This window comes from Mustelus asterias, chromosome 8 (genome assembly GCF_964213995.1).
Source record: "Mustelus asterias chromosome 8, sMusAst1.hap1.1, whole genome shotgun sequence".
NCBI lineage: Eukaryota > Metazoa > Chordata > Chondrichthyes > Carcharhiniformes > Triakidae > Mustelus > Mustelus asterias.
In genome coordinates, this window is record NC_135808.1 from 103240300 (window position 1) to 103267012 (window position 26713).

The following is a 26713-nucleotide window of genomic DNA, read 5'->3' on the forward strand; positions in this document are numbered from 1 at the left end:
TCACTGGCATCTGAACTGTATCGGAGCATAATTTGCAGTGGACTATGGAACGCAAAGGAATGAAGCCGTCGGCCTCCAGGGTGAAATCTTTTTGGAATAAGACAGACCAATCATGCCGTGTATAAGTGTATCCTGTCAGTCAGTCATGGAACTGATTAATGGACTACGAGTTCTGAGCCAAGAAAAATGAGCAATTGGCAGTAAGGGTGATGAGGAGAAATTAAAATATCTTGTCAAATAAAATGTGATATAAATTATCCTGATGCTGACAAAGAGAATAGTAGAGATTGTGCCCGGAAGTAAAATGCTGATTTTAAAAAATATATATATTCTTCCACGGGGGATGTGGTATACCCACAGTGCTGTTAGGATGGGAGTTTCAGGATTTTGACCCAGAGATACAGAAGGAACAGTGATATATTTCCAAGTCAGGGTGGTGTGTAATTTAGAGTGTAACATCCAGGTAGTATTCCCAGGTATCTACTGCCTTTGTCCTTCTTAGATGGTAGAGGTCATGGGTTTGGAGGGTGTCTCAGAAGGAATCTAGTTGAGTTGCTACGGTGCATCTTGTAGATGGTACATACTGCAGCCACTGTGTCAGTGATGAAGAGAGTGCATGTTAAGGTGATCGACATGGTACCAATCGAGCAGGTTGTTTTGTCCTGGATGGGGTTGAATTCCTTGAGTGATTTTGGAGCTATCTTTATTCAAACAAGTGAAGCATGTTCCATCACACCCTGGTGGACAGGCTTTGGGAAGTCAGGAGGTGAGTTACTCTCCATAGAATTCCAAGTCTCTGACCTGCTGTTGCAGCCACGCTAGTCCAGTTTAGTTTCTGGTCAATAGTAATCCCCCAGGATATTGATAGTGGGAGATCCAGTGATGATAATGTCATTGAATGCCAAGGGGTGATGGTTAGATCCTGTCCTGGGGGTGATGGCCATTCCCTTGTGTGGCATGAATATTACTTGCCACTTGTCAGCCCAAGCTGATGTGTATTCAAATTGAATATTGAACATTTTGTCTGGAATGGGGAGTTATTACTTTGTGGTCCCACTTCTGTTAACCCTCACACCATTTCCACAATAGTACAAGGCATGCATGTGATTGATTTCCGTATAAGACATTTGTGATGTTGGAAAGAACAGAAATAGCTGCCTCGAGTCAAGGCACAGCCAATATTGCAGATGGGAGCAGAATATTGCTAAGGGCCATTGATAAGATTAGTGAGTGAGCGACCTTGTGATAGATGCTGAATGGGCGATAGTATGAGGTCAAGCACTTTTGACCCAGTAAAGATTGATCAGAGTGTTTCCTAAATGGTCATGCTTGAATAGCTGATATTATATGCCAGCTGTGGGATGCAGATGTGATGCTTGCACCATTGCTAAATGTCTGTGGGTGAGATAAAGCAATGAATGTGAAGTACGAGTTGTGATTGAAAGAGATTGTTGGTAAGTGAGTGAGGCAGTGGTGATGAATTGAGCTGTGTGTGAGGTTGATAGTTTATGCTGCTCATGCATTCACTTGTGAGGTCATTGAACTTGTGGCACCATATCCAGGTCCTCAGGGCTATACTGTAGACATTGACCACAATGGTAGTCTGCTCCCACTGTATTCTCAGGGTGGAATCTTGTACCCTCCCCTGTGGTGAATTTGGTGGCAGGGGGTATTAATCAGGTAGGTGGCTGCCCTCCTGATTAAGGCCATTGGGGGGGGGGGGGGAGGGGAAGGTTGATGATTGGCCTTTCTGGCACAGTGCCAATTGAGGCCCTTGAGTGGCCAATTAATGCCCATTTATGGGCCTTATTCCTCCGCCGTTGGTATGAACCCAGTGATGGGTGGAGAGCTTGCCATGCATGATCATGATAAACAAATGCTGGTGTTTGCCTGTGGTCTTCCAAGGGGGTCTCTGGTTTAATGGAACCTTGTGACTGACCGAGGGACCCAGCATTGGAATAGTGGAGCTGCTGAGAGCCAGACCCCTCCCCTTGCTATTGAGCCCGCTCCTCTGCATCCCTCTTGTGATCGCTCCCCTGTGCCCAAGACCCTTCTTGATTCAAGACCTTGGCTGGGGCAGTATCGGTAGCAGCCTCTCGCTCCCTGGTTAAACTGCTCAGTACAGAAGACCGTCTGGCTAACAGGGCTGGATGATCTTTGAACCCGTAGAAGGCTCAAGATGTGACAGACCTTCCTGAAAGAGGTGACACGGCACTCGGGCTTGTTCTGTAGCCAGCGGATGAGGCCCCTGTTGCCATCACACGTTTCTGCCCTTGGTGTATGTCTAGAGAACCTTCTGGTTCTCTGTTGATAGATCCTCTGTCTTTTCCTATCCATCTTCTGGTTCCATGTTGACAAAGAACCTCACTTCTCCTGTCCACCTACTGCTCCAAGGCCTCAATGAACCTTAGAGCATGCATTCTGCCTGAACAAACCGGGTTCTTCCTGCACGGATCCACTTCCCCAGCCACTTCCAGCACCTGCTCCAGTCAAAGTGCATCTCCCCTTTAAGAGATCCAAGCTGGCTTTCAGTCGCGCAGGTTCATTTTAATGGTGCTAGCCCCTCACAACCTTGCACTCGGGCTGAAGCTTTGCCACTCATCAGCATGCTTATTGCTAGCTGCATGGTCCAGACATGGCCATCAGGCAGCACCAGGTTTGCATTCTTCCCTCATTGAAGGAACGGGTGTGGGCTAATCATGCATTATCCAGTTTCATGGCATTTGCGTCTCAACAGCCACAAGTGATGGGCAGTCGTGGTTTGAAACTTCTTTGGTATATTGTCCATTTTTATGATGACATTAAAAAGTGCGACATGTGGAAAAAGTAATAATTTTGGAAACTAAATGTCCCTCTCTTTTATGTCTTCAGTTTTATCTACAGGCCCGGTTCACGTGGAAAGGAGGCAGGCTCCTGCGACCCCTGCTCCAGTTCACACTGGTGATGATGGCATTTTACACTGGGCTCTCTCGTGTCTCAGACCATAAGCATCATCCCACGGATGTTTTGGCTGGCTTTGTGCAGGGAGCCCTGGTGGCTTACTTCATAGTAAGTATTATGTCATTGTATTTTGCAAACCTTTCTTAAAGAGATCACCATTTGAGAGTCTCAGTCTGTTCCTCAGTGGCCGTGAATCAAGCCTCAAATCTGACCGAATTTTGCAATTACAGCTCCCTGAGAACAGAGAACATGGGGAATGTGGAGAGTGGAAATAATTACCTACTTTCCTTATACCTGCCAATTTATTTCTGTGAGAAAGTACTACTGGCTCAAGTATGTGCGCTTATGATGCTTGGGGATCAGTTGATTACAGCTTCTTTCAGTTGAGGTCAGCATTACATTTGAAGGGTAGAATCTATAGTCGATTTTGCTGCAAGACTATCATTTATCCCCATCGGAAGGCAACTTGGAAAGGAAATCGGGTGAATTAAAAAACTCACCGGCCTGCCTTTTCTTTGCTTCAGTGACCAAAAATCACAGCATCAAACTTTTGGTTTTGTTGATATCATTTTAATCTTTGCTACAGGTCTCCAGTGGTGAAGCGAGCCAGATATTACTGACCAAGTGAACAAACAACAGACACTTTGATGTGGTTTAACTCCACATATTTGTGTGAGCTAATAATATTTACAGCGAACCAATGAATCATTGTCCCGCAGTGAAGAAGTGTAGGGATATTTTACTGAACAGGGTTAGCTGCAGTGGAAAAACTGCTGTTTATCCATTTAGATGCTCAGTCTTTGAGTTCAATTGTTTTGATTAGGATGCGTCAATTCATTGATCAGATCGGGACACCCCAACAGATCCCTTCCACCCCACTGCACCATGCAAGAGCACTCTGCCCCCACAGGCATCACCGCCTCCCCCCGCCCCCAACTCCTCAGATGCATTGGTGGGGCAACTCAACCCTCCGTGTTAGTGCACTGCACCCCACTCCCTCTTCACAGGCTCTAATTCTGGAACATTCCCAGTGGATTGGAACCCACTATTTAAAAAAAGGAGAGATCATAGAAACCCTACAGTACAGAAAGAGGCCATTCGGCCCATCGAGTCTGCACCGACCACAATCCCACCCAGGCCCTACCCCCATATCCCTACATATTTACCCACTAATCTCTCTAACCTACACATCCCAGGACAGTAAGGGCAATTTTTAGCATGGCCAATCAACCTAACCGGCACATCTTTGGACTTTGGTCAAGATGGAGAAAACAGGGAATTACAGATTGGTGAGCCCAACATAAGGAAAATGCGAGGGTCAGTTATAAAGGATGTGATAACAGGACACAGGAAATATCAACTGGATTAGACAAAGTCAACTTGGATTTATGAAAGGGAAATCATGTTTGACAAACCTGCCTGAGTTTTCTTTTTGAGGGTGTAACTCATAGATTAGATAAGGGTGAATCAGTCAATGTGGTGTATTTGGACATTCAGAAAGCTTTTGATAAAGTCCCACATAAAAGATGAGTGCCATATATTGGCATGGATTGAGAACTAGTTAGCAGACAGGAAACAAAGAGTTGGATTAATTGGGTCTTTTTCAGAGCGGAATGTGGTGGTTAGTGAGGTACCACAGGGATTAGTGCTTGGGCCTCAATTATTCACAATTTGTATCAACGGTTTGGATGAGGGAATCAAATGTAATATTTTCAAGTTTGCTAATGATACAAAACTAGGTGGAATTGTGAGTGATGAGAAGGAAGTAAAGAGACCTCGAAGACAATTTAGACAAGTTGAGTGAGTGGCCAAATACATGGCAGATGCAGTATAACATGGATAAGTGTGAGGTTATCCACTTTGGTTGGAAAAACCGTATTATTTAAATGGCGACAAACTGGGAAATGTAGACATACAAAGGGACCTGGATGCCCTAGTACACCAGTTGTCGAAAGCAAGCATGCAAGTCTAGCAAACAGTTAGGAAGGCAAATTGTATGTTGTCTTTCATTGCAAGAGAATTTGAGTACAGGAGCAAAGATGTCTTACTGCAACTATACAGGGCCTCGCTGAAACCACACCTGAAGTGCTGTGTGTGGTTTTGATCTCTTTACTTAAGAAAAGATATACTTGCCACAGAAGGAGTGTAGTGAAGGTTCACCAGACTGTTTCTTGGGATAGCAGGATGGTCGTATGAGGAGTAATTGGGTCGATGAGGCCTATATTTACTGGAGTTTTGAAAAACAAGGGGTCATATGGGCGGCACGGTAGCACAGTGGTTAGCACTGCTGCTTCATAGCTCCAGGGACCTGGGTTCGATTCCCGGCTTGGGTCACTGTCTGTGTGAAGTTTGCACATTCTCCTCGTGTCTCCGTGGGTTTCCTCCGGGTGCTCCGGTTTCCTCCCACAGTCCAAAAATGTGCGGGTTGGGTTGATTGGCCGTGCTAAAAATTGCCCCTTAGTGTCCTGAAATGCGTAGGTTAGAGGGATTAGTGGGTAAATATGTAGGGATATGGGGGTAGGGCCTGGGTGGGATTGTGGTCGGTGCAGACTCGATGGGCCGAATGGCCTCTTTCTGTACTATAGGGTTTCTATGTTTCTATGTTTCATGGTCTCGAGATATGGGGTAGGCTATTTAGGACTGAGATTAGGAGAAATTTCTCCACTTAGAGGGTGATGAACTTGTGGAATTCTCTATCACAGAAGGCTGTGGAAGCCAAGTCACTGAATATGTTTAAGAAATAAATAGATGGATTTCTAAGCACTAAAGGCATCAAGGGGTATGGAGAGAGAGTGGAGGTATGGCATTGAGCCATGATCATATTGATTGGCAGACCAGGCTCAATGGGTTGAATGGCCTAATGCTCCTATTTTTTATGTTTATATGAAACTGGAAATAAGGAATGATAACATTAAGCACTGTTGGATTATTTTTATGTGAAGATTTTTCCTCTTTTCCTCCTTTTCCTGGGATGTGAGCATTACTGACCAGGCCAGCATTTATTGCGCATTCCTAGTTGTCCTTGAGAAGGGCTTGGTGAGCTGCCTTCTTAAACCCCTGCAGTCCATCTGGTGTAGCTACTCCCACAATGTGGTAAGGAGGGAGTTCAAGGTTTTTGACTCAGCAATAGTGAAGGAACAGTGATATTACCCCAAATTAGGATGGTGCGCGGCCTGGTGGTGCTGTTCCCATGTGCCTGCTGCTCTTGATCTTCTGGGCGGTAGAGGTCAAGGATTTGGAAGGCGCTGTTGAAAGGCTTGATGGGTGGTTGAGGACTTTTTTTTATTTATTAGTGTCACAAGTAGGCTTACATTAACACTGCTATGGAGTTACTGTGAAAATCCCAGAGTCGCCATAATCCGGCATCTGTTCGGGTTACACTGAGGGAGAATTTAGCATGGCCAATGCACCCTTACCAGCACATCTTTGGACTGTGGGAGGAAACTGAAGCACCCGGAGGAAACCCACGCAGACGCAGGGAGAATGTGCAGACTTCGCACAGACAGAGACCCAAGCTGGGAATTGAACCCGGGTCCCTGGCGCTGTGAGGCAGCAGTGCTAACCACTGTGCCACCGTGTCGCCAGGATGCGACTGTTGAGACTCATATAACTGTTAATTTTATAATATTTCCTACCATGTGTAGACCTTGATGTGCATTTTTAACCAAGAATTTAGCACCATTGCGCAGCCCGAGTACAGTTCACCAATAATATCCTCCACAGAATATAATGTATCATAAAGAAAACAAATGTACAGTCAGATCTAATCCACATCCACATTTTAGTTACATTTTCCTTTGCAATTATGAATGTTCTTCACCCCACAGTGTTTCTAAGAATGATTAGCTTTGGCTGAGTTCAGTATCCTTCTGTGAAATATCTCGGAAGATAATTGCCAGCTGACAGTGCAATCGGACAGTCACATGACTGCTGATGCTATGTGATCTTTTTAAATTTAGTTTTAGGTTGTAACTTCCAAGAAAATTTTCATAAAATTGCAAGATTTTGGTTCTGCAGTTTAAATGCTTACAATACTCAATCTGGTGGACTTGAATTAAATCCCAAGTCTTCAAATTAGAATCCAATAATTTAGTACATGACAAAACGTCTGTACACCAATGTATAAATAACCAATGTTATTAAAAGGTGCTCAAAATATTATCCTAGTGAGCCATCTTCATATGGTTCAAAGATGAAGGGGCATGGTGGCAGAGTGGTTAGCACTGCTGCCTCACAGTGCCAAGTACCCAGGTTCGATTCCGACCTGGGTGACTGTGGGATTTGCACATTCTCCCTGTGTCTGGGTGCGTTTCCTCCGGATGCTCCGATTTCCTCCCAGAGTCCAAAGATGTGCGGGTTAGGTGGATAGGCCATGCTAAATTGTTCCTTAGTTTCAGGGGGATTAGTGGGATAAACGGGGATAGGGCCTGGATAGGATTGTCGTCGAAGCAGGCCCGATGGGCTGAATGGCCTCCTTCTGGACTGTAGAGACTGTGGTATTGAACAATGATTTTTTTTCCCTTTTTGTTATTTTTGATATAGCGGCAATGAACATTAAATTTAATCCCAAAATGTCAAATGATTGGTAGAAACAGACACTCCAGTGTCTCACAATTGGAGGATTATGCATTACAACGTAGCAACATTCAGTCTTGTCATTCATGTTACATTACACTATAAAACAACAATAGGTTGATGCATCCAGGTTCATTGACGTGTGTATTTTACTGAATTAATGAAGGCTTTTTAACAGGCCTTTGTTTTACATACATTAGATGAAATTATACTTTCTTACTTTCTCCTTTTTAAAGAGCCACAGATTCTTGTCGATATTTCTCAAGCCTCACCATAGTAAACACTGTGGTGATACAATGATTTTTGAAAAGACCACAATGTAAATGCTTTCATTCTGTTGAAAATAACAACAAACACCAAGATGACATATTACATTTCAGTAAAACAGTCTGTAGGTTTTTGTAATGTGCCTCATTTCCGGCAAAACCTAACACTTTTTACAGCAAAGCTGTACAACATTAATTACTTGTTATTCAGAGTATAAATCATAAAAAATATTAAATTCACTGCTTTGCCTGTCGCTTCTGACTCTTAGGATCATGTGTTTATGTGAGGGAGTGTTCAACCCAGATCCAGCATAAAGGTCAAGTCTACTAGTAATCATCATTAACTAACCTATTTGAATTACTTTTACTCTGAACTCTTGGTTTGACGGTGTTACAATCCCAGTGGAGACAAAATAACCTTTGAAAAGATATAAATTTTCCAGTGACCAGCGCAAAGGAATTGCATGACAACATTTCAAGTTTTAAAACTTTTACGATAGCAAACAATCTAAAGTCAGCATGGCTAATATTGTTTATTAGGCAATGGGGCGGCATGGTAGCACAGTGGTTAGCACTGCTGCCTCACAGAGCCAGGGACCCGGGTTCAATTCCCGGCTTGGGTCACTGTCTGTGCGGAGTCTGCACGTTCTCCCCGTGTCTGTGTGTGTTTCCTCCGGGTGCCATAGTTTCCTCCCACAGTCCAAAAGACGTGCTGGTTAGGTACATTGGCCATGCTAAATTCTCCCTCAGTGTACCCGAACAGGTGCCGGAGTGTGGCGACTAGGGGATTTTCACAGTAACTCCACTGCAGTGTTAATGTAAGCCAACTTGTGACACCAATAAATAAACTTCAAACTGAATACTCTAAACCACAGGAACGGTTTCTGTAGTAGTTTCTCAACACAACCAAAAACTGCATGCCACATTTATGCGTTATGGCACATTCTCACCAGATTTGTAGCCTTGTATTTAAAGTCCCAATTAGATGTCTCCTGATGATTCAACTGGTTCTCTTCTCTCGGGCCTGCCAGGGTAAATCTGCTAGTGTCGTTTCAAATAAAGTCCTCTTCACTCAATCTTCTGAGCATGGTTGAATGGACTTCAAGTAGCAAGGCATCCATGGGTGATTCTTTGCTCCTCAATTCTCTGCAACAAGCTCTGTTCTTTCAAACGGGTTCCATCTTTACCAACGGTGATTAACCCAAGAACAGTTCTTTCCTATTGCCTGGCCTAGCAGCACCTGCTGCTTGCTTCTGGCTGCCTCCGAGAGTCTACAAACAGCAAGAACAACTGCCTCCTCCTTTGTCTCCACGTATTAAAGTTTGCACCTGATTTTCAATAGGGCTGGAGGGCCTCCTGTCCCCATGACTATCTAGTCACAAGGGCTGTCAACAGACAGAGTTCAGTACAACTTCACACCGTCTCCCATTCCAGGGTTTTACCTTAAATTAAAAGAGACCATTTAAAATGTAATTGTCTTTTCAAGTCTGGTGGTCATACCAATAGTTTATTGTAATTCTTGGTTATTTATGGTTAAGATGTGTGGGTTAGATTGATTGGCAATGCCAAATTGCCCCTAAGTGTGGGGTTTAGCAGGGTAAATAAGTGAGATTGTGGGGATAGGGCCTGGAAGAGATTGTGATTGGTGCAGACTCGATGGGCCAAATGGCCTCTTTCTACACTGTAGAGATTCTATGATTCCAAGACATAGCTATGGAGGAATTGATGTTAATCCCACTTAAATGCAGAGTTTTAGCTTTGTGATCCATTTATGCGTATTGAGGCCCCAATTATATTGCTAGATGGCACTCACATAGGTCCAAATAAAGTCAAAGATTTATATGTCACCTTTCATAATCTCAGTCTGTTCCAAAGTAATTTATAGTCAATGAATTATTTTGTTTTGACTTTCTTGAAAATGTTGGCACTGTTTTACGGAAGGTAAAGCGGCAGCTAATTTGCATGCATTTATGATAATGACAAGATAATCTGTTTATAATCAACCATCACCAAAGCAGATTGTTCACTCGTTATCCCATAGTTTATACCCCGGCCCTACAAAAAGCAATTTGGCTATATTACAACAGTAACTACATTTCAGAAGTACTTTATTGGCTGTAAAGTACTTGGTGCGGAGGGGGGGGGGGGGGGGGTGGGGGGGTCCTGAGGCCATGAAAAGTGTGATGTAAATGCAGAGTCCTTCTTTCCTTATTCTCTTCTAATCTACAAATGTTTTTTTATGATCAGATAATATAGATAAGGAGGTGAGATGAGAAGTGGGGGGCTATTTTAATGAAAGACTACCTTGAAACTGAGAGACCCTGAGGGGCTTGGGTCCAAGTTAGTAAATAGGATGTTTGCTGTTTTGCGATTCAATGTATGAAGTAAGCCCCAAGAGGTAATAAACAGCCTGACTTGATAATGGGTAAGCGCCTCAGATAACATAGAGAACGTAAATGATGGACCCTTGGGTAACAGCGTCCATAGAAAAATTATGTTCAGTGTGATCTGCTATTGAGCTTCTGTGGGCCAACAGCTAATTTTACAAAGGCTTTTTCAGTGGAATGAGAAAACAGTTTGATCCTAAATCAAGTTAAAGGAAATCTGGTTATTGCTTTGACTGCAAATGTACTAAACAGCAAAACAATAAATGCTTTTGTCAAATACAACGACGACCCTAAAGGACACCGACACGATTGAACTAAAGACGAGCATAAAATAATTTTTAAAACCCTAATTATTTCCTTGATGCATTTGCCAGGGAAACATCAGTAACTTGTTCTTTACAATCTGAGATCATGCAAAAACAAATCCAATATGAACAAACTGAGATATGCTAAAAAGCAGACTGAACCAACAATTCCCCAGGAAAGGATTGTATTACCATAGGGTACTAAAAGAAAGAAGGGCTGATGGCTAACCTGTTGAAGCAGTGGGATGCTGGAAAAGCCCCATTAGACTGGAAAACGCAGTGTGCTGATTCAAACTAAGATTCAGTAATACACCTCCAAGGATCCTGTTGCACAGCCGCTAGAAAATCTCCAACCTTCTCCTTGGCTGGGACTCTCTGATGCAGCTGCAGTTAGTGGGGGTTTTGGCTGAGTGGCAAATTCTCTGTTCCCGGGGCTGGGGGGGAGTGATGCACGCACCTGGGAATACATTGGGGTGGGATTCTCCAATCTCGATCACTCCACCCCTGGCTGTATTATCATAGGGTACTAAAAGAAACAAGGGCTGATGGCTAACCTGGAAAATGTACCCCTGCTACCGGCGAGAATGGAGAATGTGGGTGGCATGGAGGTTAGCACTGCTGCCTCACAGTGCCAGGGATCTGGGTTCGATTCCCGGCTTGGCCGCTGTCTGTATGGAGTCTGTACATTTTTCCTGTGTCTGCATAGGTTTAACCCACCAACCCCCCACGCACACACACAGACATTACATCATTGCATCGAGGCACCAACCCCCAACACACACGCGTGCGCACACGCGCGCGCACACACACAAGCGGAACCCCCCCCCCCCCCCACACATTGGAACTTCCCCAGAAGGTCTTTTCCCCTGGCAGATTTCGCATGACTGTTTCAAGTTTATAAATGTCGCCGGGCTGGTGAGTTATGAATATTCAGTGAGGGGGGAACACTGCTGGGGAGCCATTTAATTATATTTACATTTGCCCCCTTCTGGGAAGGAACCTCATTACATGCGGGTGCGGGTGTGGAAAATCGGGAAACGAAAGATCTCGCCGGCGAGAATCTCATTTTCTGACTCACGAGAGTTTTGGGCTCACGTCGCTGTTTATGCTAATGACTGACGTGGGCTCAAAATCGCCCACAGAGAAAGAGAGGGGATGGCAGCAATGTAAATATTAATGTATGTTCCAGAAGTTAGAGAAGGGGTGGGGGGGGAGAGATGGAGGGAGTTTTTAAACTGATGGTTGGTTGAACCAATTGTTATCAAGATGATATCAATTCAGGGGTTTGGCTGCTTTACTTCATTATTTGAAGTCATTCAAAGAATCCAGGAGTGACCAGGCTATGAAACAGCTAGTTTCTAAAATCCTGGAGGGCTTGTGAGTGCCCTTTCTGTTCCTTCTTATGACATCTTATAGTTACTTAGAGTCACTTAAATTTGAGGCAATGGTTACTAAGAATAGTCCCAGGAATGTTTTGGCAACCAGAAACATGGCTCTTGCAATAAAATTATAGGGTTTATTGACTAGAAATGTGTAATGTGACCTGGAGAGGGGGTAATTTGAAGATATTTTAAATATATACATAAATCAACCAGAGCCATAATATCTATTTTATGTAGCATTATTTTGAATTAGATTGTTAACTTGGATTACCCATATAGTCAAACTGAGTAGGGGTAAAGAAGTATAAATGAAAGACTTGCATTTGTATAGTGCCTTTCATGAACTCAGGAGGTGCCAAAATGCTATACAACTAATGCAGGACTTCTGAAATATAGTCACAATGTAACATAGGAAAACCAGCAGCCAATCAATCAGCACATTGTAGCTTCCCACAAGAAGGAAAATGAAGACCACCAGATAATTTGTTTTTGTAAATTTGATTGAGGAATAAATACTGTCCAGGATATCAGTGGTGACTCCCTGCTCTTATTTGAAATTGTGCCATGGAATCTTTTATGTCCATCTGAAAGAACAAACCTTGCTTAATACCTCATGCAAATTATGGCACCTCTGACAGTACCGCACTCCCCTCAGTATTGCAGTGTCAGCTGGGATTTGTGTGCTCAGATCTCTGTCAGTGGACTTGAACCCATAGTCGCCTGACTCAGAAGTGATAACATGGTTTTAAATATTATCATAAAATAGAATCATAGAATCCCTATTGTGCAGAAGGAGGCCATTTGGCCCATCGAGCCCGCACCGACAACAATCCCACCCAGAGCCCTATCCCCGTAACCCCATGTATTTACCCTGCTAATCCCCCTGATACTAAGGGGCAATTTAGCACAGCGAAACAACTTAACCTGCACATCTTTGGAGTGTGGGAGGAAACCCACGCAGACACGGGGAGAATTTGCAAACTCCCCACCGACAGTGACCTGAGGCTGGAATTGAACCTGGGTCCCTGGCACTGTGAGGCAGCAGTGCTAACCACTGCACCTTTTATTTTTATTGTCTGTTATTCCTTGATAAGGGCCTGGGTGAGATTGTGGTCAGTGCAGTCTCGATGGGCTGAATGGCCTCCTTCTGCACTGTAGGGATTCTATTCTATATTGGTCTCTTTGTTTCAGTTTTTGTAAATGAAAGTCTGTAACGTACAGGCCAGAATTCTTTACTGGGGTGGCTTTGCTGTTCCAGTCCATGATTTTCCGCTCATTAAAGTGAATGATTAAAAATAATTGCAGGCTACTGGTCGCGTAAGTAAAAGATTCCAACACAAACTTTAAGTAGGCAGCGAAGTATGCCTTGATTATTCAGGCAGGTCTCAGCTTTTCCGCTTCAATAGTAGCTTGTACAATGGACTGAAATGGGACCCAGTAACTGATGGGAGCTTGGGGGAGAGGGGGAACAAATTTAATTCCAACCCATCACAGCAGCACCATGTACAACTGTGTTACTTCATACTGCTGAAAGCTACTTTTTGCTTTAATATACTAAAATATATTATTTTAAAAACGGAAACATTATGAACCCACAGATATAAATTTCAGTTCTTTTAAGAAACAGAATGATATCTCTTTCTTTCCCAACCTCTGACCTAGATAAATATCAGGCATAAATGACAAATCATTTATTTCTCATCACTAATCCTCAAATGGTAAACTACAGAATTTCAACACCAATTAAATTATGTCATCTCCGGGCACAATACCCTGTGCGTAAAAAGGTCAAAACCTCATTATTTTAACAAATATCTGATTAATGCTAGGGTTCACTTAAAAGAATATTTTTATCATTAGCTCATCATATCCTGACTAAGAGGCACATTCTTCCTGAACACAATGTGGCTGCTTAATAATGCAGTAGTAAATTGTGACCTTTACCCTTGCGTCTATCTCTGTTACATGACACTGTATTGTTCTCCTGGAGCTGAGATTGTAAGGGCTGACTCATTGCCTTTCTACCCCCTCCCCTCCCCTCCCCCTAAGATTTGGAAGGGTGCTCCATTACTCATAGCTATAATGATCACTTGACATTGATTATAAAGAAGGTTATCAGTGGCACTCTATAGTAGAAAACCACTCTTTGTATTTCAATCTGGAACTCTTTTAAATGCACCTTGTGTCTCGCGTGAAAATCAATTTTCAAAAGCAGTTTTTTTCAGACGCGAGCAACCTTTAAATTGGATGACAAAATCAGTCTGATTGCACAGTTAATCTGCAGCAGTGGTGAGATCTCCAAATTTCATGGGAATATTGCATTTGTGAAAAAGAAAGCAAAAAGGAGTCAGTAAGTGCACACCATTAAATAGAAGTGATGTTCCAGACGTGTTTGGGTGACACAGTGGTTAGCACTGCTGCCTCGCAGCTCCAGGGATGCGGGTTCAGTTCCAGCCTTGGGTCACTGTCTGTGTGGAGTTTGCACATTCTCCCCATGTCTGCACGGGTTTCCTCCAGTTCTCCAGTTTCCTCCAAAGAGTGGGTTAGGTTGATAGGCCATGCTAAGTTGCCCCTTCGTGTCAGGGTCAGTACGTGGGGTTACCAGGATAGGGCCTGGGTAGGATTGTTGTCGGTGCAGGCTCATTGGGCCGAATGGCCTCCTCCTGCACTGTAGGGATTCTATGATTCTATGAATGTGTGTCTGCCAGGGTGCAAGGTGATGAGCTTTTTGGGTTATCGGAAAGGACACTGATATTAAAACTGAACCAGGCTGCTGCCAAAACTGCATGGTTGATTTTCCAAGCCCTCACCCAAAAGGCATGGTATCTGGCCCACCACCAGTGATAATTCTGAACAGGCTGTCCATCCTATTTCAATCCATGTTCAAGTGCACCAATTACTTTGCTTTGGAGGAGGACTTGGAATCGGTACTCTTTTGTATGAACATTACAATGGCATGCATGTGAGCAAAGATCGGCTTTAAAGGAGCAGTAATAATTTTCCAATGTACCCAATTGTGTACTGTGTAAAAGGTGACCATTGATTCATCCTTACCTGTTCTGTTCAGAGAGTCCATCATTTCTGTGCCTACTTCTGTACATAATGAATATTGGGTAAAAGCTAGAAATGTACAGTACACAAGGAGGTACAAACTGACCATTTACTCCAATAGTGCACTTGCAGATTCACTATAGCCGAGGGACTGAATCGAGACAGCTATTTTCTAGATGGAGGAGTTGGTACTTGTTAGTCCAGCATCTCAATTTAAGTAATGGAGTAGCTGAAATTGTAATCCATTGGCAGGACAAAATTTTGTAATACTTCTTTAAGAAAAGTGATCAACCTACTCTGCGATAGAGTTAGTCTATTCTATGCCTTTATTATTTTTATGAAACTTTGACATCTTCTAGGATTTATATCCTATCACTACAAGATTCAATTTGTCAGTGCAGTGCTTCAAGGCTTTTTACACATATATAAAGAGCAAGAAGGTAGCCAGGGAGAGGGTTGGCCCACTCAAGGACAGGGGAGGGAATCTATGCATGGAGCCAGAGGAAATGGGCAAGATATTAAATGAGTAATTTGCGTCAGGATTCACCAAAGAGAAGGACTTGGTGGATGATAAATCTGGGAAAGGGTGTGTAGCGAGTTTGAGTCATGTTGAGATCAAAGAGGAAGATGTACTGGGGTTCTTGAGAAACATTAAGGTAGACAAGTCCCCAGGGCCTGATGGGATACACCCCAAAACACTGAGAGAGACATGGGAGGAAATTGCTGGGGCCTTGAGAGAAATCTTTGTATCCTCACTGGCTACAGAGGAGGTCATGATGTGGAGATGCCGGCATTGGACTGGGGTAAGCACAGTCGAGACCTCCTCAGAAGACAAACACGGGACACAGCGGACAGAGTACCCTTCGTCATCCCCGGAGCGGAGAAGCTACGACATCTTCCCCGGAGCCTCCAACGTGTCATTGATGAAGACGAACATCTTGCCAAGGCCATCCCCACACCCCCACTTCTTGCCTTCAAACAACCGCACAACCTCAAACAGACCATTGTCCGCAGCAAACTACCCAGCCTTCAGGAGAACAGTGACCATGACACCACACAACCCTGCCACAGCAGCCTCTGCAAGACGTGCCAGATCATCGACACGGATGCCATCATCTCACGTGAGAACACCATCTACCAGGTACACAGTACCTACTCTTGCAACTCGGCCAACGTTGTCTACCTGATACGCTGCAGGAAAGGATGGCCCGAGGCATGGTACATTGGGGAGACAATGCAGACGCTACGACAACGGATGAATGAACACCGCTCGACAATCACCAGACAGGAGTGTTCTCTTCCTGATGGGGAACACTTCAGCAGTCATGGGCATTCAGCCTCTGATCTTCGGGTAAGCGTTCTCCAAGGCGGCCTTCACGACACACGATGATGCAGAATCACTGAGCAGAAACTGATAGCCAAGTTCCGCACACATGAGGACGGCCTCAACCGGGATCTTGGGTTCATGTCACACTATCTGTAAACCCCACGACTTGCCTGGGCTTGCAAAATCTCACTAACTGTCCTGTCTAGAGACAAATACTTGAATAGGATGGGAATAGAGGGATATGGTGCCCAGAAGGGTAGGGGGTTTTAGTTAAGTCGGGCAGCATGGTCGGTGCAGGCTTGGAGGGCCGAAGGACCTGTTCCTGTGCTGTAATTTTCTTTGTTCTTTGTACTGTTATTGGATTCAGTCCTTAATTTTTAAATTGTCTAGCATACGTTTGTTTTCCTAAAACAAATTTGCGTGCTGCAAGCAGCAGCTTTAACAGTGTTGCAGTGTGTCCTATTCCAGTATGACTCAATATAGGACTCCCAACTGCCGTTATGAAAGAGAGGTGCCTTGGGGATGGGGTGGAGTGATATGACAGAGCTGGTAGTGGCTGACTGTCCTCGTGTGCAGTTAGTGGCCTCTAACTTAGAGTTCTCTCAGGGTGGAAGCGGGGGAGGAATGGATTTACAGCCTATGAATGTCTGACTCTTGTCCCATGTAGGAAGCCTTTTGAATGGCTTTCAGAAATATTGGTACATAACTGACCTTTTCACTTAACCAAACGTCACCAAGCGATATTTTCTTTCCGGTAATATCGTGGGAATTTTTTTTAAAATCTCAAATTTCTGTAAGAGTGCCAATAAAACTGATAACAGATATAAAATACATAGTCTGCACTTGGCCTGAATTTCACTCTACGGAGGTTGATAAAGAAATGTGAATGTCTTTTAAGATAAGGGACTCTGAACACATAGCTGCTAAAAGGGGGAAAAAGGATAGCTATGCATAATTCATTGTAATTGGAAATATGATAACCGTTATATCCCCTTGAGCTTATTTCGTGGGTGTTGATTGTTAAGTACAGGAAGCAGAATGCGCCTAATATAGGGTCAGGCCATTTCAAACCAACTTATTCTACTTAATAGAGAGTAGACATGTCCTCTGATCAGGATATTGCGTGAATGCACATATGCTCTTGACACCTGAAAGACAGAGCGTATGTCAATTGGATTTACTTGCAGGTCAGACACTCTTGTTTCCCTGCACATCCCATAGAATAACACATATAAAGGTTGTTATCTTGTGGTATGTGTGTGAGTAGATTCAACAGACAAGAAAGAACAACCTTCAATGTCCTAAATATGTCCCAAATCAATTGGTTTTTCAGTATACTTATTGATTAGTATATAGTCCAATGCTGCAGCTAATCTATACGCAGCAAGGTTCTCCAAACAGGAACGAGATGAAGTTAATCTGTTTTAGTGATGTTATTTGATGGATCAATATTGGGCAAGATATTGGGCAGAATTCTCTGGCCGTTCATGCCAGCGAGATTCTCTGGTCCCGCCAGCAGTGCACCTCCACCCAATGGCATGAGATAGCTTCGATGGGAAATCCCATTGACAGCGGCGGGACCAGAGAATCCCACCCCCCGCGAATGGCACACCACCTCCTGGTGGCGGGAACCACCTGGCTGGGAGGCCGGCTGTCTGCTCTTTGAATAGTGACATGAAATCTTTTACCTTCACCTGAGTGAAGACTTGGGGTAATGTCACTTTGAAAAGAAAGAGCACTTCCGACAATGTAGCTTTTTCTCTGTACTTAAGGCTTGACCTCCTAATCTTCTCAGTCAGACCGAAGAGTGCTGTGTCATACCGAAGTAGTTGTGATGGAGAGGATATGGGGTCAGAGGTTCGGCTTGGGGTCAGACAGAATGCCATGTTGTAAACTGTCTGGCTTAGCGCTGGGGAGAAGAGTAGAATCTATTGCAAGTGTATGGAGTTTTTGGTGGGGGTCGAAGCTGTTCCCAACACTGAGCTGGAGGAGAAAGGTTAATATGTTTAAAAATACCCCAGTATGCACAATAAGAAAAAGATGCATTCTGATATTTTAGAATACATGCACGCAACAGTTGTGGTCTTACTGAGAAATGGTTTTGCTTTGTAAAGTGTCTTGTATAAATGTATAAAGCTTTGGACATCGACCTTTGACACAGTAATAGAACAAATTAGTGCAAGGCAGTTATCAGTGGAATGTCCCATATTTTTCCTAATACACTGCATGTGAACTTTGGTTACTGACCACTGAAAATATTTCATTGAGATGGTATTGTTTAGAAAGATTTTAATAAAATGAATAAATGACAGGCAAATGGAGGGAGTACACAAACCTGGATTTACATTTTTTGATGGCGTGGTTGGTTGTGAAAGCTTCCTGTCAGCTCCTGTCCCGTTTGTGGGCTGCCCCCTGAGTTTGTCAGGTGTTGGCTTTATCACACTGCTTTGTCTACTGATGTAACTGGGCAACCAGGAAGTTAATTTAATATTGCATCCCTTCATTGACTGTCTCTGGCAGGTTGCCTCAGTGCCGCAACCTGCTTTTTGTGTGGTCAGAACTGGGAAAATGGATTCGATCTAGATCTCCAGCTAGTAAACTCTGCAGGTGATCAGTTGTTCAAGTTTTATGTGTGTAACCGAAAGAAAGCGCAGAAGCTTGAACTTAAGCTTTTTTCTGTTGAAGATAATGTTCCAAAATCCCGAATAATTTGTTCAGTAGCAGTACTACAGTGTCCAAAATTGTTGCACAAAGTTAAAATGACAGGAAACAATGTTAACTGAAATACATACATACACTGTGCCCCACTGTTATCACTTATCTTACACCAAAAAATATGTACTTCTGCTGAGTGTCCAGCTGACTTTCTGGCTGAAGAAGAGTAGATTTCTGTGCTTTTGTCAAGGTTAATCCAGTTCTATACATGGGCAAAGTTGCCTCCCGATCTCAATGCAGATAGGGAAAGTTCTGCCTTTGTGTCAGCATATATTTACAGTGACAGAGCTTGACAATGTGCAGTGCTTTTGGTTTGCTAAGTGCAGTGTCTACACTCTAACAATAGACAGACAATTATTGAGCAGTGATGGGACTGGAGCTGCAGACAGTAGGGGATGGCTGAGGGGGGATGGTAAGTGTAGTATCTTGCAAAGATGGGTGACCACTAAGTAGATTAATGAATGAATGGTTCATTAAGGAAGTAACTATGTGCAGAGAGTGATGTAAAGGCTACTGTACTCCATGACTCCAAACTCCTAACTGACGAGGTAAACCAGTGCTCAGTGCCAGGATTTGCCTGCTCCGGCCTGATTGGCCGAACTGGTCACATGACCCTCTGAGAGCTTGCCCCTTAAACTATCACAGTCAAATTCTCCATGGATAAAGGCAAAATACTGCGGATGCTGGAATCAAAAACAAAGTGCTGGAAAATCTCAACAGGTCTGACAGCATCTGTGGAGGGAGAATAGAGTCAACATGACTGACTCAGCTCTGACGAAGGGTGATCCAGACTCGAAGCATTAGCCGTATTCTCTCTTCACGGATGCTGTCAGTCCTGCTGAGATTTTCCAGCATTTTCTGGTTAAGATTCTCCGTGGAGAATCTTAACCATCCAGTCACCAGAAAATTCCCTTTGCAAATGTGTTGCGATAGAAGTGTGAGGGAGGAAGCAATCACTTCTAAGAACAGTGCAGAATTATCATCAGCAGTTTCCACGTGTTTGCCAAAGTAACAACAGTAATTGGATTTCAGATTAAATACATTGCGTAAAGTGTTTAGGATCTTTCTGAGAAATATGAGTGCAACTCTTTCCTTTCTGATGAATGAGTTGGAGAAATTGGCAAGGAACAGCTGAATTAGTATCAAATACAGTGGGGAGACACTAGCTGAATCACCCATACAGCTGGGTCTCTCGATGGTGCGTCAACTAGCTCCCAACAAATTCCTTCCCATCATTAATACACACATTTTTAAAGAAAATTCAGAGAAAAATGAATGAATTAGCTGGGAAGAGACCAAGTTATTTGTATTTTTCATTTCCTTGACTGTTGATGAAAGCCTGTCTTTGGGTATAATAGCCTATCGATTTAACAGTGTTTTCTCCCATTGCATCTATAACCATCTAATCGATAATGTTCTTGACTCCCACAGGCCTTCTACGTGTCCAACCTTTTCAAACCCAAAATGAGAATCCCTCCTCCACCAGTGAGAAAAGAGATAATTACGCCTGTGGACATCATTGACAGGAACAACCATCACGGACTGATCTAATCATCTTATTTGCAATAGGGGAACTAATGGCAACCACGACAACAAAATATCAAAATGGACAGAAGCTAATACAAAAGAAATCAAAAGATAAAATAGTGACTGCTGAACAGCAAGTTTGCTGCTCTCTAATCTCATCAGACAGTAGAATGTAGGGAGAAAGACATTTTACCCACTGTCGTGTGGGTGTGTACCATAGCAGCATTTCTCGTCAAGCCACAAATGCCGCACAGAAGACCTGAAAACTCCAAGCTTGTGAATTTGTATTGGTCAAGGCTGATCACCAATGAATGAGTGCATTTGATCAACAAAAAATAAACTGAATAAAAATACCACGTGCAAACCCATAACCAGTGGCTGTCTCATTGTAAATGAGGACCACGGCAGTAAACTTTCATATTTTATATATAAATATATAAAAAAAACTAAAACAAGATAACTATGTAAAATATTATTTCCGAAGCAACTTTTTTTTTAGATATTTTATCCTCTGCAATTAAAACTGTTTATATGTGTTTCGACCTGTGTTATTTACAAAGTGCTGCTTAAAAAATAGCATTGATTTAAAAAAAAACATATTTTGTATGTAGTCAACTTAAGTATTGTTAAGCTTTTGTCCGGGGATGGGGAGGGGAGGGAGGGGGGTGGGGGAGAGGGATGGTTGGGGAAATGAGTTTTGATAAAACTACAGCTAGAACCACTTGCATCGATAATAAAACATCCCAGTAAGTCATCTGTTAGTATTTTATATTTTTATGTTTTTTGTAAAAAAAAATATTTAGCTTCAACTCATTTGATCTTTGTAGAATTTTAATGTTAACATTTGACTATTTTTCTGGTGTAATTAGCTGTATGTTTTGCCCATGTGCTTTTAAAATAAAAACTCCTTGTGGAAAATATGTTATTGTATAGAATTCCTGACAGAAGCATATTCAATTAAATTATATACATCTTCATCCCAACATTATCATAGAATCCCTACAGTGAAGAAGGAGGCCATTCGGCCCATCAAGTCTGCACCGACCACAATCCCACCCAGGCCCTATCCCCATAACCTCATGCATTTACCCTAGCTAGTCCCTCTGACACTAAGGGTAATTTAGCAAGGCCAATCCACCTAACCTGTGCATCTTTGGACTGTGGGAGGAAACCAGAGCACCCGGAGTAAACCCACGCAGACACGGGGAGAATGTGCAAACTCCACACAGACAGTGACCCGAGGCCGGAATTGAACCCGGCCCCCTGGCGCTGTGAGGCAGCAGTGCTAGCCACTGTGCCACTGTGCCGCCCGTTGAAGACGGGGGAAAAAACAGCCAATCTAATTTTCCTAACTCCATTTTAGGTGATATTTTTCTTCATTTGGGAATATTAACCACATAGATTAATTCCTCTACTGTGCACCAATATATGTGGAGACTATGATCTCCAGTCATAGACTTATCTCTTACAGTGTGATATTGCCATTCCTTTTAGCTGATTCTACTGTAAAGAGCAAGGGGAGCATTCACAATGTGCTGGCCAACATTCCTACCTCAAACAGCACCGTCAGAATAGATTAACTGTTCAATTTTCTCATTGTATTTCTGGATCTTGCTGTGCAAAGATCGGCCGCTGTGTTTGCCTACAAAACGACAGTGACTGCCCTTCAACTTTAGCTAGTGGTATGGTTCATTTCTATGGTGGTGTTGACTTCACACAATGAGATAGATGTGCAGAGGTGAATCAGCCTTGCAGTTGATGGTATAAGTTCCAGTCGAGACAATCTAGATAGGGCCAGGTATTCAATCTGGGCAGAGCCCCTTCTCTGTGATGCTGCCAGTTAGAGGGTAAACTGAATTTGCAGTGCAGCAAGGCAGTATAACTGGTTCCACCAGCAAGAGGTCATTGTCACATGAGTCTCGCCTCTCCACATTGTCTTTGACAAGGGATGTGCATCCCTTGTCTGGGTCCCCAAGTTGGATAAATGTCTCAATCATTAAGGATTGAATGGAAGGTTGCAGAGTCCTTTGTCCTAGCAGATGAGTAGACTCCATTTGGCCAACCTGGGTTATGAAATGCAGATTGACTTTGTTTCTGAAGGGAACTATACAATGAGGTGCGGGTTTGGTTGCTGCTGTCAGATAGCTTCTTTCATTCGAGGGTCAGACAGACATAGCTTCAGCCATTTAAAAAAGTTATTGTCCAGTTTAAAACAGCCATGAGATATACATATATAATATAAATATATATGAGTATGACCCTAATTTCCTCACAGTGGGCAGTACACTTCCAGCCTGTGATATCTATGTTTTCTCCCCTCCACACTTAGGGGCTTAGGAGGCCATTTAGTGCTCCAAAAGTGAGTACCGTACAGCCTACCTTCCAATGATGCTCAAAATAAGCTTGAGGAATAGCACCTGATCTTTTGATTAGGTACTTTCCAACTTAAACATTGAGCTCAGCAATTTCAGCTGCGTTTTATTTTTGCTTTTGGATGACAGTTGTTGGTAATTTTTCTGTTTTCTCATTTATGCCGCGTCTGGACGTACCTTTTGTTTTTTGACTTTGTTCCATTTCCACCTCCTTTTGCAATGCACCATCATCGCTTTCGTCATCGAATGACTCCTGCCTATCACAGACCTTTCCTTTTGTTCTCTACCACCTCTGTGACCCCCCCCCCCATCCCGGCCCCCCCTCCCGACTTCCCCCAACCCCTGCTTCTCCTGCTGGGTTCTTGCTTTAAACCTGCTACATCTCTGACTTTTCTAGTTAGATGGAAAGTCACAGGTCTTCTCCCTATAGATGCTGCCCGACCCGCTGGGTATTTCCAGGATTTTTCTGTTTTCGTTTCAGATTCCCAGATTCCGCAGCTTTCTGCATTTGTATTCAATGTCACCAAGTTTGGGTTTGACAAGAATGTAGATTGTTTAGTTTGAATTGCTGAAGTGTGCCTTGATAGTGAAGTTGCAGAGGATTCTGCGTGCTTGAAATCATATCAAAGCAAAAATTAATCGAACGTTTCTCGTGTACAATTTTTGTTGTGCACTCAAGCACTATAAAGCAATGATGATGCCCTTTATCTGTGAATGTTTTGGCTAATGTGTATACTTTGAAGCACTAAATATGTTCTATCACTTGCTTCTGTTCGGGAATTTCCAACAGATCCAGAGGGCAAAAGACACAATCGCTACATTGCAACAAATGTAATGCAGAACTGATGTGGGCATATAACAGATACTGGCAGAGAAAGTAATTCATTCCATGGGAATGATGATATCTTCATTGCCCACGGATTGAATTTCACAATGCTGAAAACTTGCACAGGTCCATGAACCATTCAAAAGGCCAATTAAAAGGGCAGTGTCAGAACAGTTAGTCTTAAAGGATGTTACCGTATATATTCCACGTTTAATATTGTTATCAGTACCTCCCACCGTTTTGATGGTAACTCGAAGAAATCCTATGATTAAAAACTACTTAAACAGCTCTGAGAATGTATGCATCCAGCATGGTCCAGGACAAAGGTTTTACATTTTCCCCCGCAGCTGCCCTGCAATGGTGTTGCCACTACAACCTGTTCTCGACCTTGAGCTTTGAAATTCCCTTATTAAACATTTCTACCTCGCTTTACTCACTGTGGGATGCCCAGTGGTTGTGAAAGATGCTATATAAATGCAAATCTTTCTTTCTTTAAAATGTTCCTTAAAACTTACCTCTTCGATCAAGCTTTTGGCCTATCCCTTAATATGGCTCAGTGTCAAGTTTTCTTTGATAACGCTTGTGTCAAATCCCTTGGGATGTTTTACGATGTTAGAGGTGCTATATAAATGCACACCACTGTTGTTGAATGGACTTTGAATTGCCGGGACGGTGAAGCAGCAATTGGTAGTTGAGGGGAAATGCTTCTTAGTTTTAATATTAACAGTGGTGTTATAAACAGCAATTCCTAACCTGACTTTCTCCCTCGGGTACCAACATATCTAAGCATACTAAATTCATATAAAATTGTATTCTGCACTATTTTAAGAGACTTTCATCTGTTAAAAATGAATAGAGGGACAGAAGATAAGTATTTTTTTGCCACACAGAATTAGAAGTTCTTATTTCCTGTTAAGATTGAACTGGCAGTGTCTGTCACAAATATCTCTTTAAACCCTTAGAAAGCATAAACATTCTGCATTAAAATGAAGACTGGGGCCCCATAATTGGCATGGGCTCTACTGACCTCCCATTGTGACTTTGGCAGGATAATAATTGAAGCCCTAAAGAAATGGGAGATCCCTGCAGTTACTGTGGGTCTTTACTGCTTCTGTGTTCCTGCAAGGAACATAACGAGCCAGGATCTGGGACTCCTAAGACAGGAATTGTTGGTCCTGGTGATGGATGGTGACCTGGTGCACCGTTGGTGGCTGGTACGTAGACAGAGGTGAGACCTACTCGGCCTTCACAGGGGTGTGTGGACCCTGCTGGTCAGGGGCAAACCTGACAAGTGGAAAAGGAAGGCATTTTAAAAATTCCTACATTAACTTCCTTACTCAGGGTGGGGTGGAGGACAGGGGATTGAAATAGTGGCAGGCTCTGAAGTTAGCTGGAGCAGTTTACAAATGTAAAGGGCGGGTGGGCATTGAAGTGTTCCGGGTGGCCCTTCTGGAGTCCTGTGCAGTTAACTTGTCCTTCTAATGATCCCACTAACCCTTTCGGAGGTCAAAGTTGAGGGTATTAGTGGGCATGATCTTCTTGCAACCAATAGGATGGCACCTCATGGAAATTTGGACATTCCAAAGAGTGTTTTTTAAAAAATTCATTCTTTGTTATCTTCTTTCCTTGAATTATTGTATTATCCTTCCCATGTGTATAATATTGGCCTGGATTGTGGTGGTGAGGGAAGGCTGCTCACCGCTGATCTGGAAGGAAGTTGTCGCAATCTCTGTGGAGGGAATTTCCCCTTTCCTGAAGGCAGTTTAACTCTGGCACCAAGCCAAGGAGATGTCTTGGCGTCGAGTGGCAAAGCTGTCAGCGAATAGGTAGATAGCCAATCACACTGAAGTATTCAGGCACAAGGCGCAAAACAAGAACCTCAAAACACTTGAAATCTTTCCCTTCTAATTTAAGTTTTCAGGTAGACAAGCAAAAATAAAGGTTATTTGATTTTTAAAGAGAAAATTATGTTTCTAAATGTATTTTATCATTTTGGAGGAATTTTTAACCATTCCATAAATATAAAATAAGCTTTGCCAGGGCCTGTGAGGGGCTGTAGTTATGAACTCCTGAACCATTAAAAACCTGATTGCTCCTCATTCATCAAGGTGGATCTTTTCCCAGGATTTATTTTACAGTGAGATTAACAGGGTAGACGTAGAAATTCTTGCCAAACCATGGTTGGAAAGGAGAATGCACTTTTGTTGGAACCTTTAGCCTTGGAAAAAAGAAGTCTGAGAGGAGACTTGATAGAGGTATTCAAGATCTTGAGGGGTATGGACAGGGTAATTAGGTTGCCTCTGTGGAGTACATCAAGAACTAGAGGGCACAGATTAAAAATAATAGGCAAAAGGAGTAGAAGAGAGAGATGTGAGGAAAAATTGTTTCACCCAGTGGGTGGTTGGAGTCTGGAGCAAACTTCCTGAAAGCCTGATGTAGACAGGTTTGATCAAGGTATTCAAAAAGGGAATTGGAGTGCTTTCTGAAAATAAATAATATGCAATGTTACAGGGATAAGGTAGGGGAGTGGCATTAGGTAGAATGTTCTTTCAGAGAGCCAGTGCAAACTCGATGGGCCGATCGGCCTCCTTCTGCACTGTAAAGATGCTGTGGTTCGGTGATCTAAGCACATCCTCTGAAAGAATGTAGATACATTGATAGCAGCTTCTGGATTTCCACACTATTTTGCACATTCTTGAAGTTCCTGTCAGTTCCTGTGGAGCAATGATTGCAAACTCTGAGAGTTTTACCACTGTTACCGTAGCAAAATCCCGGCCTTTATTCACGGGACTTTCATGGTCAGAGTGAGAGGGAAAGAGAGAGAGTTTATGTGCATTGTGGAGAGTGAAGCTCCATATCGCCACCTAAACCTCGTCTATATTCCAAATTTGCACTGGTATATTGTATTCCCCTTGTGTGAACTCTTGTGTAGCTGAAAAATGCACATTACATACCAAAAAGAAACTCCAGCCCCCTCTTCCATCCAAAATTTAGAAGATTATTTCTCTGCAACAATGAGATCTAATCCAAAGCAAGACAT

General features: G+C 43.0%; 1 protein-coding gene across 2 annotated transcripts in view; it reads left to right on the forward strand.

The window, feature by feature from the left end:
* plpp3 (phospholipid phosphatase 3) overlaps window positions 1–21393 on the forward strand; it is a 130668-nt gene extending 109275 nt beyond the window's left edge. For both annotated transcript variants that reach the window (XM_078218641.1, XM_078218639.1), the window contains exons 5-6: window positions 2872–3048; window positions 20380–21393. In XM_078218641.1, coding sequence (XP_078074767.1) covers window positions 2872–3048; window positions 20380–20499 — 297 coding nt within the window. In that variant the 3' untranslated portion in view covers window positions 20500–21393. The remainder of the gene's footprint in view (window positions 1–2871; window positions 3049–20379) is intronic.
* Window positions 21394–26713: the final 5320 nt, after the last annotated feature.